Genomic DNA, 17,721 nt, shown 5'->3' on the forward strand with positions numbered 1-17,721 from the left:
CAGAATAGAGAGAGTGCAGAGAAGATTTACAAGAATGTTGCCTGGGTTTCAGAGTTTGAGTTACAGGGAAAGGTTGAACAGGCTGGAACTTTATTCCCTGGAGCATAGTAAAATGAAGGGTGATTTGATAGAGGTATTTAAAATTATGAGGGGGGGCAGATAGAGTCAATGTGGACAGGCTTTTACCATTGAGAGTGGGGGAGATTCAAACAAGAGGACATGGATTGAGAATGAAGGGGAAAGGTTTAGGGGAAACATGAGGGAGAATTTCTTCACTCAGAGTGGTGGGAGTGTGGAATGAGCTTCCGGCTAAAGTGGTCCATGTGAGTTCAATTTTAATATTTAAGGAAAAGTTGGATAGTTAAATGGATGAGAGAGATGTGGAGGGTTATGGGCCGGGTGCAGATCAATGGGACTAGGTTGGAAAACGTGTTCGGCATGGACTAGAAGGGACGAACTGCCCTGTTTCTGTGCTGTAATTGTTGTATGGTTATATATGCGAAACAATATTTTTGTTTCCAGTAATCCATACAAAGGATGTCACCAGAGGATGTTGTGATGAATACATTTCAATCTGTCACCATTAAAAAGACTTTTCTATTTTTTTCTATTTAAGTGAATATTTGTCAACATTATACTGTATCTGCCATTTCTTTATCCATTGACTCAGCCTGTCTATACCCCTTTGAACCTGTCTGTCCTCTCTAGCTTTGTATCATCTGGAAAAATGCAGATGTTACATATGATCCCTTTATCCAAATTATTGATATGGATTATAAGCAATTTGTGCCCAACACCAATCGCAGTAACACCCCAGCTGGAGCTGTCTTCCAAACCAAAAAAATGACCGATTTATTCATACTGTTGTTTTTTGCTCATGAACCAATGTTCAAACCAGGCCAGTGTATTGTCTCCATTTCATGCATTCTAAATTTGTTCAATAACCTCTTCCGTGACATCTTATTGAAGGGCTTCAAGAGAGTGTAAAGACGCCACATCAATCTGTTTGCTGTAGCTGTTTACAGGGTCATTTTCAGAGAGAAAACATACTTTCCAAAATCTCGGTCACTCTGCTTATTTCTACTATATTTATGAAGTGTTCAGTTTCCACTTTTTTTAAACAATGGAATCTACCATTTTTCCACCTATAGACAATCAGGCTTTACTGCTTTATAGTTTCCTGGATTCCTTCACCTTCTTTCTTTCATTGTGTGATCAGTTCTCAAATCTGACAGTTCTAGCTAACATAACTAAAACTAGCTTGGTTTAAATTTCTTATTTATTCCCTCTGGTTTAAATTTTACAGCAGTTACATATTTTCAGATAAATTGTCCAAATGTCTGGTTGGCATTTAACTAACTTTTACCATGATGCCTTGGAGTAATATACTATTAAATCACAAATACATGGGTAAAGATCAATTATTTTGCACTCTTTTTTGAACAACTGAAAAGAGATTTTACATCTCTGCAAACTGGCATGTATTTGGGTTAAGTATCATTAATTTTATTTCATCAGATTTTACCAAAGGACCAACCTACCCAACTCCATTTCTTGACATGGGGTCAGGGACATGCCACCTCAAGGGAAGAGACAGCCCAATGCAACAGGAGGTGACCTCTCAGCTTCAGTACCCCAATCCAGGTAAACTATTTTTAAATTTATGTATGGATCTACCATATTATTTAAGAAAATGCTGCATGACAATTTGAATTTTAGAATGTTCCACATGTTCATGGAAAATAGGAATGAACCAAGAAATATTTGGAGATTGTTGAATGGCTCTCAGCTGAGTTAAATTGCACCAATATGTACTTTATCATTCATGTAATTGAGACTTCATTACCAACCTGCCATCTATTGACACCCCTACCCACCCATCCCCCATCATTCCACTTTTCATGTCTGGTTCACATCTACGGGGCACATATTTTCAGGCCATTTATTTAATTAATGGTGCTTTCTCAAATCACCCATATAAAATTTCTGCCTGCTTTTTCCCCAAGCCCAAGGACAACTGACCTGGAAGCAGAAGGCTTGATAGCCTGAAGGATCCAAGCCCCAGGAACATGGCCAGAGTCGGATCAGGATCTTCAGAAACACTTGGAAATTTTGATAGCTGGAAAAGCCCTATTAATCTCTTTACTGCCTCAAGAACGCGCAATGCTGTTTAATAATTTTAAACATCTTTGACATTCAGTGATACTTAAATTTATTCAAACTAAAAAATTTAGAACAAAATTAAATGATTAAAATATTTTAAAACAAATTAGCCATAAATTATAAATTACTAATACTAAATTTAATTAAAATAATTTGAAAAGGAACTTGCCATCCACTTTAGTTCACATTGCAAGTATCCAGTGTCCATTCCTATCAATGGACATGTTGATGGTGATCAAGATATTAATAAAACTTGTCAAGGGTGTTACAAGCCCAGAAGATCCCAAAACCCCACAGCAATAGATATTCAGCAGGGCAAATGGTTACTTAAACTAAAATTCCTTTTAATTATCTTAAAACATGAAAACAGAATCACACTTTAACTTATCATTATTGACTTACTAACCTAACTTAACTCCCTTCTAATTCTAAGAGCACGTATATGTAAAAGTTCAGAAAAGTTCTTTGGTTCACATTCATTCTCATTTCTCATTCCTCCAAGTTCACTGTTTGCAGGCAATTCTTAGACTGTGCACAGAATTTAATGTTTATAAAGTTTACCAGGCTTTGGTGCTTGAAAGGTAAATGGTAACTGCTCAAGAAAGTTCTTGTCGGTTTTCAGAGAGAGATTCGTTGTTCACTGGACACCCACAACTGATTCCTTTTTTAATCAGCCACTTTGATGTCTGGCTGAAGAAACCTGCTCCGTCAGGGTTCTCCAGATGATAACCTCTTTCTTTCAGATCACCACAGAGTTCCTTTTTGTTTCTCTTATTTCAAGTGAAACATTAGACAGCCAGTCCTCTCCTCTTGGATGAACCACAAGGGCTTTGACCAGCCTGAACTAAGCACTCACAACCCCTCTTCCAAACGGGGTTTACCACAAGCTTGCCAGCTTGTCCTGTTCCAGTCCCAGTTGCTGCTACTGACTGTAAAACTGTAGAACTGACTTCTGTCTCTCTCTCTTTCTCTCTCTGTCAGAGAGAAAGCCTGTTTGACTGTCTCTGCTTGCAGAACCACATGACCCTCCTAGAACAGTAAGTTCCACAGCAATCTGTGGCTCCAATAAGTTCTTTCATCTGTTGCCTTTTCGTAAACAACAATCCATTAGTGAAGTCTCTTGGGCACTCTCCAAAGCTTTTGCAAAGGCTGTTGGCCTCAACATGTTTAGCATGAGCAGACCTCCAGTATTTTAAATAAGATCTGTTTTAAAGTGTTTGTATGTGACCTCCACTAACAAAGCTGCCCCAATTTATCTCCCAAAAACATATCTATATTCTGTCAGAGGGGAAAGGTGAAGGACAGATGGAACTGAATTAGGGAAGGTCTGGCCAATTTATTTTTGGCATCGATGTAGTGGAAATCTCCAAATATATTAACAATTCTTGGTGAGCCCACCACCCAGGCCTTGGCCTCTTCACTCTGCTACCATTGGGAAAAAAGTACAGGATCCTGAAGACGAGCACTCAGCGGCACAAGGACATCCCTGCTGCCATCAGATTCCTGAAAGAGCCACAGACATTACTTTCATTTCTCTTTTCTTGCACTATTTATTTTGAAATATGGTTTTGTGGTGCAATGCACAGCAGAAGAAAGCACAGCCACCACGTTGAAGGTCGTTAACAACTGTTTTTTATTTGAATTTAGCGCGCGTCCCTTTTAGGGCAGCGCTGGCTCAGTCACCACGCGCGTAGTGACATCATAACCGCTGCCCGATGCGTGTGCTGAGCAGGAGGTTTGAGTCAGGAAGAACCCCTGACGGTGCCATCTTCCCATGGCTACTCCTCCATGTGGCGTTACACGCAGGGCCTGTTCGCCATGAGAGAGTGTGCCGCCACAGTTTAGAGAAATGTTTGCACTGTGATGCTGCTGGAAAACAACGCATTTTGTGGCTTGTTCGTGTTCTGTAAATTCTGGTTCTGAACTTTCAAGAGGAAAGGAGAAATTGCAAAGTAATACCAGTCTTAGAGATAACAAAGGCTCGTCTAGTTCTGGGAGAAGAATGTTCAAACATTGAAGTCTGTGAGTAAATTCTGTTCCTGATGGTGCTGACATAAGGAGAGGGGTACATAGGAAGGAATTTTAGGCAAAATGGATAGCAATAAATATAACCTGAACATTTGGGGCAAAGATAACTATTTTATTAATAAATTTTCCATTTTAATTTATTAAGAACTGTTCATTGATTGAAACTGATGGATATGTCGACAGAAGTTTCTTCCTCCAATAAACATGATTAATTTCATTTTATCAGATTTCATAAACAAACCATCCTTCCTAACCTCAACTGGTGATGAAGTGACTGGCACGTGTAGTCTGAAGTGGAGAAATAGTCCCACAAAGCAAGCAGTAGGTTCTCAGAACCAACGTTTAGGTAAATTATTTTGTATCTTACCATACGAAATCAAAGCAAGAATTGGTCACAGCCCCTTGTAGCCCCAATTCAATTAAATCACAGCTGATCCTTTACCTCAGTTTTATTTTCTAATGCTAGCTTCAAATCAAATTTCAGTGAAATTGCCTTTCATTTTCCTAAGTGCTTGTGAAGCATCCATACAGCGTATTGAGGGATTATGTTCCTGGAAATCTGTACTTGTATTCCCTTAGTAAATGATTTTTCCTGTTGATTCCCATTCCAACCTGTTTAAAACAGGCATCAATCATACCGATGTCCAAGAAGAGTGTGGTAACCTGCCTTAATGACCGTCAACCAGTGGCACTCACATCAACAATGATGAAGTGTTTTGAAAGGCTGGTGTTGAAGCAGATCAGCTCCTGACTAAGTGGAAACCTCATCCACTCATAAACCAATCTTGAAACCAGGCCAGTATATTGTCCCCATTCCATGCATTCTAAATTTATCCCATAACCTCTTCCATGACATCTTATTGAAGGCCTTCTGAAAGTGTAAATACACCACATCAATCTGTTTGCTGTAGTTGTTTACAGTGTCATTTTCAAAAAAATGTTAAACAGTATAAAACATACTTTCCAAACTTCTCTTTGGTCACTCTGCTCCTTTCTACTATATTAAGTGTTCAGTTTCCACTTTTTTTAAATGATGGATTCTACCACTTTCCCTGCTCCAGATGTCAAGCTTACACTTTGTAGTTCTCTGGTGTCTTTCCCCTTCTTTCTTTAAATTTGTAACTCCCAATGTGTGATCAGTGTTCTGGAATCTGACAGTTGTGGCTACTGTTAATAAAACCAGCTTTGTTTTAATTAATTAATTTTTTTTTAACATTTAGACATACAGCACAGTAACAGGCCAATTTGGCCCTACGAGTCCATGCCACCCAATTTACACCCCCATTTACCTACACGCTGGTCAGTACATTTTTGAAAAGTAGGAGGAAACCAGGACCCCTGGAGAAAACCCACGCAGACACAGAGAGAATGTATAAACTCCGTACAGACAGCGCAGGATTCAAACCCTGGTTCCAATTGTCCAAACTTCTGGTTGACATTCTAGTAACTTTATCTTGGAGTAATATACTATTAAATCACACACTTCAGGAAATACATTGCTGATGGAAGAGAAATTATTTTGGAATTTTTTTGAACAGTTGGGAAGAGAATTTGCATGCGGACCATTCATCTCTGTAACCTGGGTTAAGTATCATTAATTTTATTTCATCAGATTTTACCAAAGGTCCAACCTACCCAACTCCATTTCTTGACATGGGGTCAGGGACATGCCACCTCAAGGGAAGAGACAGCCCAATGCAACAGGAGGTGACCTCTCAGCTTCAGTACCCCAATCCAGGTAAACTCTTTTATTAAACTTGTGTATGGATCTGCCATATTATTTAAGACAAAGCTGCAAGACTATTTGAATTTTAGAAAGTTTCACGTTAGTGGAAAACAAAGAAAGGTCTGGAGATTGTTGAATGGCTTCAGCTGAGTTAAATTGCTGTAGTGGCCCGCGCCTCGGGTCAACACGAAATGGCCATCGAACGCGGCGACTGGCAAAGCATCGTGCGGGCTGAAACGCCTGTTTCCTGAGGCTGCTGGTACAGCAGTGAAAGTGCCCAATCACCTCTGGTGGATCACAGGGGGCCCAATTGGGGCCAGGGCATCTGAGGTGACCAATCGGCAGCCAGCCAGCTCAAGCCACGCCCTGGTGGTGTCGTGGCCAAGCCGACTATAAAAGACAGAGCTGCCACTGAATAAACTCAGTGTTGAATCCACTCTACTGGTGGGTGTGTCTTTCTTCTCCTGCAGATTCGAGCTACACCCTTAGGGCTATGAGAGCATACCACCCTTAGGTTGGTAGGGATGTGGAATGAGCTTCCGACAGACGTGGTCGAGGCGGAATCATTGGTTACATTTAAGGAAAAACTGGATAGTTACATGGAGAGGAGAGGACTGGAGGGGTATGGACCGGGTGCTGGTCAGTGGGACTAGGAGGGTGGGGATTTGTTACGGCATGGACTAGTAGGGCTGAACTGGCCTGTTCTGTGCTGTAAGTGGTTATATGGTTATGTGGTTATATAGCTGTAGCCTGGCTGTGGCTGTAGCGACTTCGCTACATTGCACCAATATATTGTTCATCTTATTTAATCATTCCTGGCATTGGGACTTCACTGCTAACTTGTCATCTATTGACAGACCCTCTACCACTCCCACCAATTCCATCTCTACTGAATTATTCACGTGTACATGGCACTTGCACTGATCTTGTGTTTTCTGGCCATTTATTTGATTCATGGTGCTTGCTTACTTAAATCACCCGTACAGAATTTATGCCTGCTTTCTCCCCAAGCCCAAACACAACTAAAGTGGGAGTAGAAGGCCTATTTTGATGGTCAGAAGGATCGAAGACTCTGGGAGCAAGGCCAGAATGGAAGCAGGCTCTTTAGGAAGCCCTTGACATTCTTGCACAGCTGGAAGCACTCCATTACCCTCTTTGATGCCTTTTAAGGCTACTGGTGATATTTCATGAAATAAAGGAGCAGGAGTAGGCCATTCAGCCCATCAAATTTTCTCTGCCGTTCCATAGTGAGCTGATCCATTCTTACACTCAATCCTCTCTCCATAACCTTGGATACCCCGATTAATCAAATATCTATCAATCTCTGCCTTATATTCACCCAAAGACTTGTCCTCCACAGCTATCTGGTAGCAAATTCTAGAGGTTCACCACCCTCTTGCTAAAGAAATTCCTCCACACCTTTTTTAAATGGATGCCCTTCAGTCTTGAAGTTGTAAACTCTTGTTAGTGATACTTAAATGTATAAATGAAATAGAGAATTAAGAACAAAATTAAATTAATAAAAATATTTTAAATCAAACTAGCCATAAATTAGAAATCACTAAAACTAAATTCCATTAATATAATTAGAAAAAGAACCTATCATTCCTTTTCTGTTCACATCATGGACTTCCAATCTCCTTTCCATTTGATACTCTCTTTGATTCTGTCCCAAATCCAATCTGGGAGACTATTCAAGTGGCGTTTCCGATTGTAAATAGGAGAACTTCAGCAATTTCACAGGGTGGCTTTGTGAAAGCCAGCAGTGGGGGTAAAAACTGAACAGGTGATAATTGTAGACCGTAGACGGTGTGACTTTGTCTGCGCGGAGACTTCCTCCATTCTGCAGTGTGGCTACTCCCGGCTGTACCTGCTCCGATATAGGAGCATCTGCATCTGATGTCACACCAACGTTGTCAGCACCGCCAGTCTGACCTCTCTGAGTTACAGCTGTCACACCTCTGAAGCCGCTTTCATCCACGCTCGACAGCTGTTCGGCCATGTCGATCTGCTCGCCCCCCCCATCCATGACCTCTCGTCACCGAGGCTCCACTCCTGCCGTGGGGCCGAGGTCCACTGCTGCCGCCCCTGGAGTGTCGGGAGGCCGACGTACGCTGCTGCTGTCGCCACCAGGGAGGCTAGGGCGCCACAGTAGGTAGTGTGTCCATGGGAGGGAAGGGTGCTGTTTGGTGTGTATGCTTCTCGGGTGCCCACGCACACGAGGTCCTGGATGGAGAAAGTTTCCTCACGCCCATCCAGGTAGGCCATGTACACGTATTGGGGATTTGCATGGAGGAGCTGGACCCTTTTGACCAGTGGGTCAGTTTTATGGTCCTTTACTGCTTCCATAGCAGGACTGGCCCTGGGGACATCAACCAGGATGGAAGGGTGGTACCTTATGTGGACTTCCCATGGAAGGAGAAAATTCATTCATGAGGGGTAGCATAACATAGCAGTGACCTGATTGCGTGGAACACCTCGGGAAGGACCTCCTGCTAGTAAGAGGGTGGCAGCCCCCTGGACTTGAAGGCAAGGAGGATGTCTTCCATGTGGTGGTGTTCCCCCCTCCATCTGGCCGTTCTCTCGGGGGTTATAACTAGGGGTGCTGCTGGTGGCGATACCTCTGGCCAGCAGGTATTGGCACAGCTCATCGCTCATGAATGAGGACCCTCCGGTTGATGTGGACATATGACGGGAACCTGAATAGGGTGTACAAGTTATGTAGTGCCCTGATGACCGTGGTGGTGGTCATGTCTGGACAGGGGATGGCAATGGGGAAATGTGAATACTTATTGATGGCCGTGAGGAAATACATGTTGCTGTTGGTGGAGGGAAGGGGGCCCTTGAAATCCATACTCAGGCATTCGAAAGGCCGTGTGGCTTTCACCAGGTGTAACCTATCCAGTTGGTAGAAGCGTGGTTTGCACTTTGCGCAGACCCGGCAGTCCCTGGTCACGTCTCTGACATTATCAATGGAATACGGCAGGTTACAAGATTTGATGAAGTGGAAAAAATTTCATGACAACTGGGGTGGCAGAGGTCATTGTGGAGGGTTTTGAGATGGTCTGTCTGGGCATTGGCACATGTTCCTCAGGCCAGGGTATCTGGGGGGCTCATTGAACTTCCCTGGCCGATACAGGATATCATAGTTATAGGTGGAGAGTTTGATCCTCCACCTCAACATTTTATCATTCTTTATCTTACCCCGCTGTTTGTGCTAAACATGAATGCCACAGCCTGTTGGTCCGTGAGCAGGGTAAAAATTTTTGCCAGCCAGTGCCGCACCACCTCAATTATTACCTGAGCCTCCTTCTCAATGGAGGAGTGTCAGATTTCAGGGCCCTGGAGGGTACAGGGGAAGAAGGTCACAGGCTGACCTGTCTGGTTCAGGGCAGTGGCCAGGTCAAAATCAGATGTATCGCTCTCAACCTGAAACAGGGTCGATTCATCCACCACATATGTTGTGGCTTTAGCAATGTCTTCTTTTATGTGACAGAAAACTGCCCTGGCTTCTCTTATCAGGGGGAAGGATATGGACTTGATAAGGGGGTGGCCTTTGTCTGCATAATTAGGCATCCACTAGATGTAGTAGAAAAAGAACACCAGGCACTTTTTCATGGCATTGAGACCGTGGGGAAGGGGGAGCTCTAGCAGTGTGTGCATGTAGTCAGGGTCAGGACCAATGACTCCATTTTCCACAACATAGCCAAGGATCACCAGGCGGGCAGTGAGGTAAACATGTGTCCCTCTTGGAGGTGAGGTTTAGGCGTTTGGCAGTTGTGAGGAATTTCTGGAGGTTAGTGTCATGGCCACAGATCATGACATTATTCAAGTAGAGGAAGGTGGCATGCAAGCCATTTTGGTGGACCATCCAGTCCATCTCCTGCTGGAAGAGGGAGACACCATTGGTAATGCCAAAGGGGGCCTTGAGGAAATGGTAGAGGTGGGGGATTGGATGGGGAGCTGGTGGTAGGTAGATTTCAGATTAATCGTGGAGAACACACCATATTGGGCAATATGATTGCGAGGGAGGGTATACACATCTAGCTAAGATAACAGTTAATAGTCTGGGCATAATCAATCACCATTCTGTGTTTACCCCCACCCTTTACCACCACCTCTAGGGCTCTCCACGGGCTGGTACTGGCCTCAATTATCCCCTCATTCAAGGGTTGCCAGACCTCCACTTTAATAAACATCCTGTCCTCTTCACTGTATTACCTGCTTTTTATAGCAACTGGTTTACAGTTAGGGGTGAAGTTGGCAAACAGTGGTGGGGAAAGTAGAGAGACCGCATGTTAGTTGGGCTGCGGGGGGAAGAGTAGGGCAACATGCTGACAAACTGTGGTTGCCGACCGTGAAGAGTAGGAGAGGACCATCGTATTGCATTGTAACATTCTTGAGGTGGCATTGAAAGTCAAACCCCAGCAGCACTGGTGCGCAGAGCTGTGGCATGATGAAGAGTTTAAAGATCTTGTAAATCAAGTCCCGCACACTCAGCATCACAGTCGTGTAGCTGTGGATTTAGGCTGAGTGGGACTTTGAGGCCAGGGCAACTTTATAGCTTACTGGCTTTGCTTTAAGGAAGTAACGCTGCACTGTATCGGGGTGGATAAAACTCTCAGTGCTCCCCCGATTGAAAAGGCATCATGTCATCTGATCGTTGATTGAGATGTCTATCATAGACCAGGAGAGTTGCTGTGGACTGTTTTGGTCCAGCACCACAGAGGTTAATGTCGGTCCTGGTCTGGCCATGTTGACTCGTAGTCTGGGAGCATAATCCTGGCACCCATGCAGCGGATTGGTTACCCCCAGAAGTTTGTGGTGGCCCCCATGTCGTGGCGTGGTCATCCCCAGAAGATGGTGGCTCCCACGCCGCACACGCGACAGCGCTGGGGTAGGAAGGCAGCTCTAATCAACATACCTTAGCATCGTGTCCCTTCTTTCTGCACTTTGAGCGCATAGTGTCTTTCGCCAGATGCTTTGGTTGGCCACTAAAGTAGCACTTCAGGTGCTCCTGTGACACTGTGTTGCGGCGGGTTCGTTCATCAAATGCGGTAGCGGGCTTCTGGTCTGTAAACCCACGTCCCAAGGTGATGGCTCCCGTGAGGACCCCGCACCATTCACTGAGTATGCTTCCATGTTATGGAGGGCGATCTCCAAGTCAATTCCCCCTTTCATGTCCAATTTACTCTGCACAAGTAGTCTCTGGTGCACATAGTCAGGCAGGATGCCTGTGACAAAGGCATCCCGGATCACGTCCTCCATGTTTTAGGTGGCTGACACCGACTAGAAGTTGCACACTCATACAAGTCCACATAGGGACCAGAGGAACTCGTTGCTCAATTCACCTGGTCACTGTCTGCAGGTAGCCAGCATGGGCCTGGCATATACCTCATTGAGTTTCTTCCTGTACTACCTTGACTATGTTCTTCACCTCCGTGTACGTTGAACCGTCCCTGATCATTGGGAACACTCGCTGTCTGACCCAAGAGAAGAGTGGGTGCAACTTGGTGGCATCCATGGCCACGACTCCGGTGGAGTTCTGTAACAAGAGTTCAAAGCGGTCTGAGGCCTCTGGCGATTGTGGTTCGATCTCCAACTTTTACCAGGCGTCAAGAATTGTTTCATCGTTGGGAAAAAAACCATTGTCGATAAAATTGATGCACGATCAATAACTCAAAAGACTGGAGTTACAGAACAATAGGCTTTTATTTACAATAAAGAGGGTCATGCTGTGACCCAGACTTTCTGGGGAAGCGTTATGGTGTTGGAGCCTTTATACAGGGTCAAGAGGGAGGGGCCAAGGGTACAGTCACAGGACGAGCGGAGCCAGATAAATGAGTGTACAGCAGTTCACTGCCAAGGGACCGCAGGTACAAGCAGCTAATAGGTGTGCCTGACTGGACAACATGCAACAGTGGTTTACCACAGTATATACATCTGCATTTCTCCAGTTGGTTTGTTTGCAGTTCTTTCTTTGAGTACAATTTTTAGAAATTTTGCTTGGCTGGCATAAAAGGAATCTCAGGGTTGTGAATGTTGTGATCTATGTACTCTGAAAATAAACTTAAACTAAGGACACCTCCTCTATAAGTTTTCCCTAGAAATTTCAAATTCAAATTATATAGCTAAATGACAAAATGCACATTTTCATCTTTATTTATGACTTGGTTTTTCTAGAATCTGTGAAAAATGTATCTATATTTTTTGTTAATCAGATGCTCGGAACAGATTCCTTCATCCTCTTCATGCAACAAGTGTAAAGAAAGGATGTCCAAAGAATGTTGATGTTCCAGAGCCACGGGCAATAACTCCTCAATGTCATAATTCCACAAGTAAGATACTGGAAATTATTAGATGAACAGAGGTGATTCATCTTATTAATCTGTTTGTGGCACTTTTTCTAGTCAGCAATTCTTTCTACTTTTTATTCTTTTCTCTATCATGTATCTTTGTAGATTTTATTCAAAACACTCTGTTTTCTAGGGTTTTTTTTGTTTGAATTCCTTCCTCGACTATTCTTAATGTTGTAAATTCACATTTTAGGTTGCTTTTGTCCCAGTCGGTGCTAAAAAAGGCTGAGCAATTCAATGACAATGTCAATGACTTCAGACTCAACATTATTATTTCGGGAAGGAAAGGCCTAAATTGAATGTGAAAGTTACAGCCGGCTAATCTCATCTGTGCATGTGCCTCAATATGATATTTATTCCAAAATGCAGGGCATTTGTGCAACAGAAAATGTGGTAGAAAAGTTGAAGCAATGGCCTGACTGGGTCACTGAAACAAACCGATTTTTTTTTTCTCCAGGAGCAGATCACTTCTTTTAAACCCTTACAGGCTTGGAAGCTTGGTTCCAATGTTGCTGTTGACTTCATTCAGTTTTTGAGAAGTAACAAGTGGGCGTTGGTGACAGGGTCGCAGTAGCATCACCAGTTTCACGGAGCAAGTGTTTCTTGGAAAATGTCATGAGGGCAGTAACTTAAAAAGTGGTCATGCTTAACACACAGGCTGTTCTGGCAGGCTGTTCCCATATCTTCCACCTCTTTCGGTGGAACTACTGATTGCTAGTTCATTCCTTGACAATAGCAGATATCATTTTCCCCATGTATTATCTCGAGTCTAAATTTCTCAGGAGAACACACCTATTGTCCCTTCAAACCTGCCCATGTCATTCACTATCATTATGGTTGATTGGGGAGTCTTAATGGTGTATTTCTCTGCTGTAGTAAAATTCTGATTCTTCATTTTACCCACATTCTTTTCAACCTGTCACGTTCATTTATTCGACTCAAACAGAACCTTGAAGCCTCATTTTGTCAGAACTTTCAATTCCATGCCTCATTGCCAATGTTCCTTCATCCAAGAATTGACATATATTGTGCACTACTGGGGCCCAAACACTGATTTGTGTGGCACTCGCAAGTCACCACGTGTCACCCTGAAACTGAACCATTCATTTATCCCCTCTGTCATCCAATTTTCAATCTATGCTATTGTATTACCTACCTCCCTCACCTAATCCCAGGTACTTTAATTTGATCACTCCCCTCTTTGCTGAAGAAACTTTTACTGTTTTTTTAAATTTTTTTATTTTTCACACTATGAACCATACTGACCAAAATACACAAACATTTCCTCTTGAATATACACAGTGTCATTTTCTCCCCTTTTCCCCCCTCCCTTCCCTCCCTCCTTCACCCCCTCCCTCCCCACCCACTCAACAGTCAACATATATGATACATTAAACAATGTCATCACACAATGACAATAAACAAGAAATTTGTGTCATCTACTTTTACACACTGGGTCAGTTCATTTTGTCTTCTTCTCCTTCTGTCATTTTAGGAGGTGGAGCTCTGTGGTAGGACTTCTCTGTTGTGTTCCATGAACGGTTCCCAAATTTGTTCGAATACTGTGATGTTATTTCTTAAATTATATGTTATTTTTTCCAATGGAATACATTTATTCATTTCTATGTACCATTGCTGTACTCTCAGGTATTCTTCTAATTTCCACGTAGACATTATACATTTTTTTGCTACAGCTAAGGCTATCATAATAAATCTTTTTTTGTGCTCTATGCAAATCGAGTCCAAGTTCTTTACTTCTTATATTAGTTAGAAGAAAGATCTCTGGATTTTTTGGGATGTTGCATTTTGTGATTATAATTAATACCTGATTTAGATCTTCCCAAAACTTTTCCACTTTCTCACATGCATGTACTGTTGTTCCAATTTCCTTCTTACAGCGAGAAACTTTTACTGTTTTGAGTAAAAGTGACCTTGAAATCATAAGACCTTAATCTCAATATATCAATGAGATTTCTGCAACTTTAGATACCCTCATGAAGACTTGGTAGTTATGGAGCAGAACATTGAAAATTACAGCACAGTGTAGGCCCTTCAGCCCACAACATTGTGCCAACATATATAAACCTACTCAACAATTTAAACTTTCCCTGCCTCACATCCATAACCCTCTTTTTCTTGCATCCATATCTCTATTATACTAGCCTCCACTACCACCTCTGGCAATGCAATTCCAGGCACCAACTATGCTGTGTAAAAAAAAAAAAAAAAAAAAAACAAAAAAAAAAAAACTTACCCCTGACATTGCCCTTAAAATTTTCCTCCCCTCACTTTTTACAGATGTCCTCTGGTATTTGCCCTGGGAAAAAGGTGCTGACTGTCTGTCCTGTCTATGCCTCTCATAATCTTATGGACCTCTATTTATTCACCTCTCATCCTCCTCCTCTCCAAAGAGAAAACCCCTAGCTCTGTTAACCTGTTAAGACGTGTTCTCCAATACAGACAGCATCCTAGTAAATCTCTTCTGCACACTCTAAAGCTTCCACATATTTCCTGTAATGAGGTGACCAGAACTGAACACAATATTCCAAGTGTGGTCCAACCAAAGTTTTGTGGAGCTGCAACATTTCCTCTGGCTCTTGAACTTAATCCTCTGCCAATAAAGGCTAGCATACCATAAACCTTCTTAACTACCTGCGCGGCCACATTGAGAGATCTATGATTTTGGACACCAAGGTCCACTGTTCTTCCACACTGTTAAGAATCCTGCCAATAATCATAAGATCCGCCTTCACCTTCCAAAATGAATCACTTCACGCTTATTTGGATTGAGGGCAACGGCCATAGAGGTACTTGTATTACTTGTATTACCTGCTTGCTTGCCTTTCTTTTCCCTCTCCTGACAGTCACCCAGTTTCCTACTTCCCTGTTGCTCCTGTCTATAAACTCCTCATTCTCCAGTATGAGTGAAGGTCATCAAACTGCAGCTCCACTTCCCTAACACGGTCTGTAAGGAGCTCCATCTTGATGCACTTTGTGCAGATGTAGCTATCAGGGAGATGGCAAGTCTCCCAGAATTCCCACATCTCACATGACGAACACTCCACTCACCCTGTTGCCATTCTCGACTTTAGCACCATTACAAGGTCAAAGAATCATAAATAATAAACTCTCCCCAAGTTTTACCTTAGTCTCCAACTCACCAAAGCCTTGAGCAAAACACCTTTCTCACTCTGGCCCACTCCCACAATGGCTACCTCGCTCATTCCATCCACCCATTTAAAGAAGTTCACTCTTGCATACTCGCTCCAAATCCCATTCACTGGAAAAAAAAACTGCTTCGCACTTTACTCACTTATTTAAAGCAGCCCACTCTCACACTCTCCCTCCTAATCCCATTCGTTGGTAATAAGCCCATTAATAGTGATTAGTCTCTATTTATACAGAATGTAGAAGGTGCCTGGAACAGACTGCTAGGGCTAGTGATTGAAGCAGACACTGGACATGATGGATACATGAATTTGCAGGAAATAGACGGATATTTATCATGTGATCATGTACAAGCGACAGCTTAGTTTAAGTTGGTATCATGTTTGGCTCAGACATTGCAGCCAAAGGGCCAGTTCCGTTGCTGCTCTGTTCTATGTCCTGTGTGTATGGAATTCAATCTTTGAATATTGTAACCCTGTTGACCAAGGAAGTTAAAATGTATCCTTGTATTTTTCCGTCTAAATCTTTATTTGTCTTTCCACTTACCCTTTGCACAGAATCATCTGGGTTTCTTCATGGTCACTTACATATTATCCCTGCAGCTCCTCAGGCACAAAAAGGATGAAAACAATGGTCCGAGAGGATCATGACACCACAAAGCTGCAAGATGAGGAAATGCGTTTACATAGAAATGTGACCACTAGGTTTCTCTTTCTTGACAATTTTAGTGAAATCCATCCAATGAAGAATTGTTCAGAAGCCAAACAACTGTTGTTCTTTGCACAAACCACTTTCCTTTCCTATACATGAACTGGAAGAGATTGGAGCAAGTTGGTATCAAACTGCCTCTACTGCCCTCTGTGGCAATGAATTCCACAGATTCACCACCCTCTGGGTCAAGAAATTCCTCCTCATCTCGGTCCTCAATGGTTTGCCTATTATCCTCAAATCATGGCCCTGGGTTCTGGATTTTCCCACCATTGGAAACATCCCATCTGCATCCATTCTGTCCAGTCCTGCCAGAATTTTATAGGTCTCTGAGATCCCCTCTCAATCTTCTAAACTCCAGCGAGTACAATCCCAATTTGTGCAATCTTTCCTCATAAGATTTACTTGCTCTGGTTTTTTTGGAGTCTGAAGTAGGGGAATGAGTTCAATGTAACACAGGACCAGTAACTCAGAACTCGTATGCTCCCTTCTGTAGAACCATTGAACATCACAACACAAAAACAGGCCCCTTCAGCCCTTCAAGTCTGTGCTGAAGCATTTCCTTTTGCCTAGTCCTATTGACCTGCACCCAGTCCATAGCCCTCTATACCTCTCCCATCCAGGCAGCTGTCCAAATAATACTTAAATGTTAAAATTGAATCCACATTCACCACTTCAGCTGGTAGCTCGTTCCACACGTTCCCCGTCTCCCAGCGGAAGCAGACCTCGGGCTCCCGGCAGTGGCGGCATTGGACCTCAGGCTCCCAGTCTACCAGCGGAAGTGGACCTCAGGCTCCCGGCACCGGCAGCAGTGAGAACCTCAGACTCACGGCACCAGCGGCAGTGAGAACGTTAGACTCCTGGCATCGGCAGCAGTGGACTTCAGGCTCCTGGTCTCCCAGCGGCAGCGGACTTTGGAGTCCCGGCACTGGTGGCAGTGAGAACTTCATACTCCCGGCCTCGGCAGCAATGAGAATCTCAGATTCCTGACACTGGCGGCAGTGGATCTCGGGCTCCTGGCGCCGGAGGCATTGGACCTCAGGCTCCCAGTCTCCCGGTGGCAGCGGAACTTGGGGTCCAGGCACTGGTGGCAGTGAGAACCTCAGACTCCCAGCATCAGCAGCAGTGAGAATCTCAGATTCCCGACACTGGCGGCAGTGGACCTCGAGCTCCTGGCACTGGTGGCAGTGGACTTCAGGCTCCCAGTGCCAGCGGCAGTGAGAACCTCAGACTCCCAGCACCACTGGCATTTGACCTCATCTCCCTGTCTCCTGGCGGCATTGGACCTCTGGCTCCCAGTCTCCTGGTGGCAGCAGACCTCGGGCTCCCAGCACCGGCAGCAGTGGTCCTCAGGCTCCTGGCACCAGCAGCAGTGGACCTCAGGCTCCCGGTCTCCTGGCGGCAGTGGACCTCGGGCTCCCGGCACCAGTGGCATTGGACCTCAGGCTCACAGTCTCACGCCGGCATTGGACCTCAGGCTCCTGGCACCGGCAGCAGTGAGAACCTCAGGTTCCCAGCACCGGTGGCATTGGACCTCGGGCTCCCAGTCTCCCGGTGGCAGCAGACCTCGGG

General features: G+C 43.9%; 1 protein-coding gene across 13 annotated transcripts in view; it reads left to right on the forward strand.

The window, feature by feature from the left end:
• Positions 1 to 17,721, forward strand: part of spag17 (sperm associated antigen 17) — a 221,117-nt gene that overhangs the window by 178,043 nt on the left and 25,353 nt on the right. For 10 of the 13 annotated variants that reach the window (XM_069888414.1, XM_069888412.1, XM_069888417.1 and 7 more), the window contains 4 exons: positions 1,519 to 1,644; positions 4,418 to 4,537; positions 5,804 to 5,929; positions 12,139 to 12,255. In XM_069888414.1, coding sequence (XP_069744515.1) covers positions 1,519 to 1,644; positions 4,418 to 4,537; positions 5,804 to 5,929; positions 12,139 to 12,255 — 489 coding nt within the window. Of the gene's footprint in view, positions 1 to 1,518; positions 1,645 to 4,417; positions 4,538 to 5,803; positions 5,930 to 12,138; positions 12,256 to 17,721 lie in introns of those variants that run through there. The other 3 variants (XM_069888421.1, XM_069888425.1, XM_069888424.1) reach the window with 3 other exon arrangements.

Source organism: Narcine bancroftii, chromosome 7, assembly GCF_036971445.1.
Source record: "Narcine bancroftii isolate sNarBan1 chromosome 7, sNarBan1.hap1, whole genome shotgun sequence".
In the NCBI taxonomy this organism is placed as follows: domain Eukaryota; kingdom Metazoa; phylum Chordata; class Chondrichthyes; order Torpediniformes; family Narcinidae; genus Narcine; species Narcine bancroftii.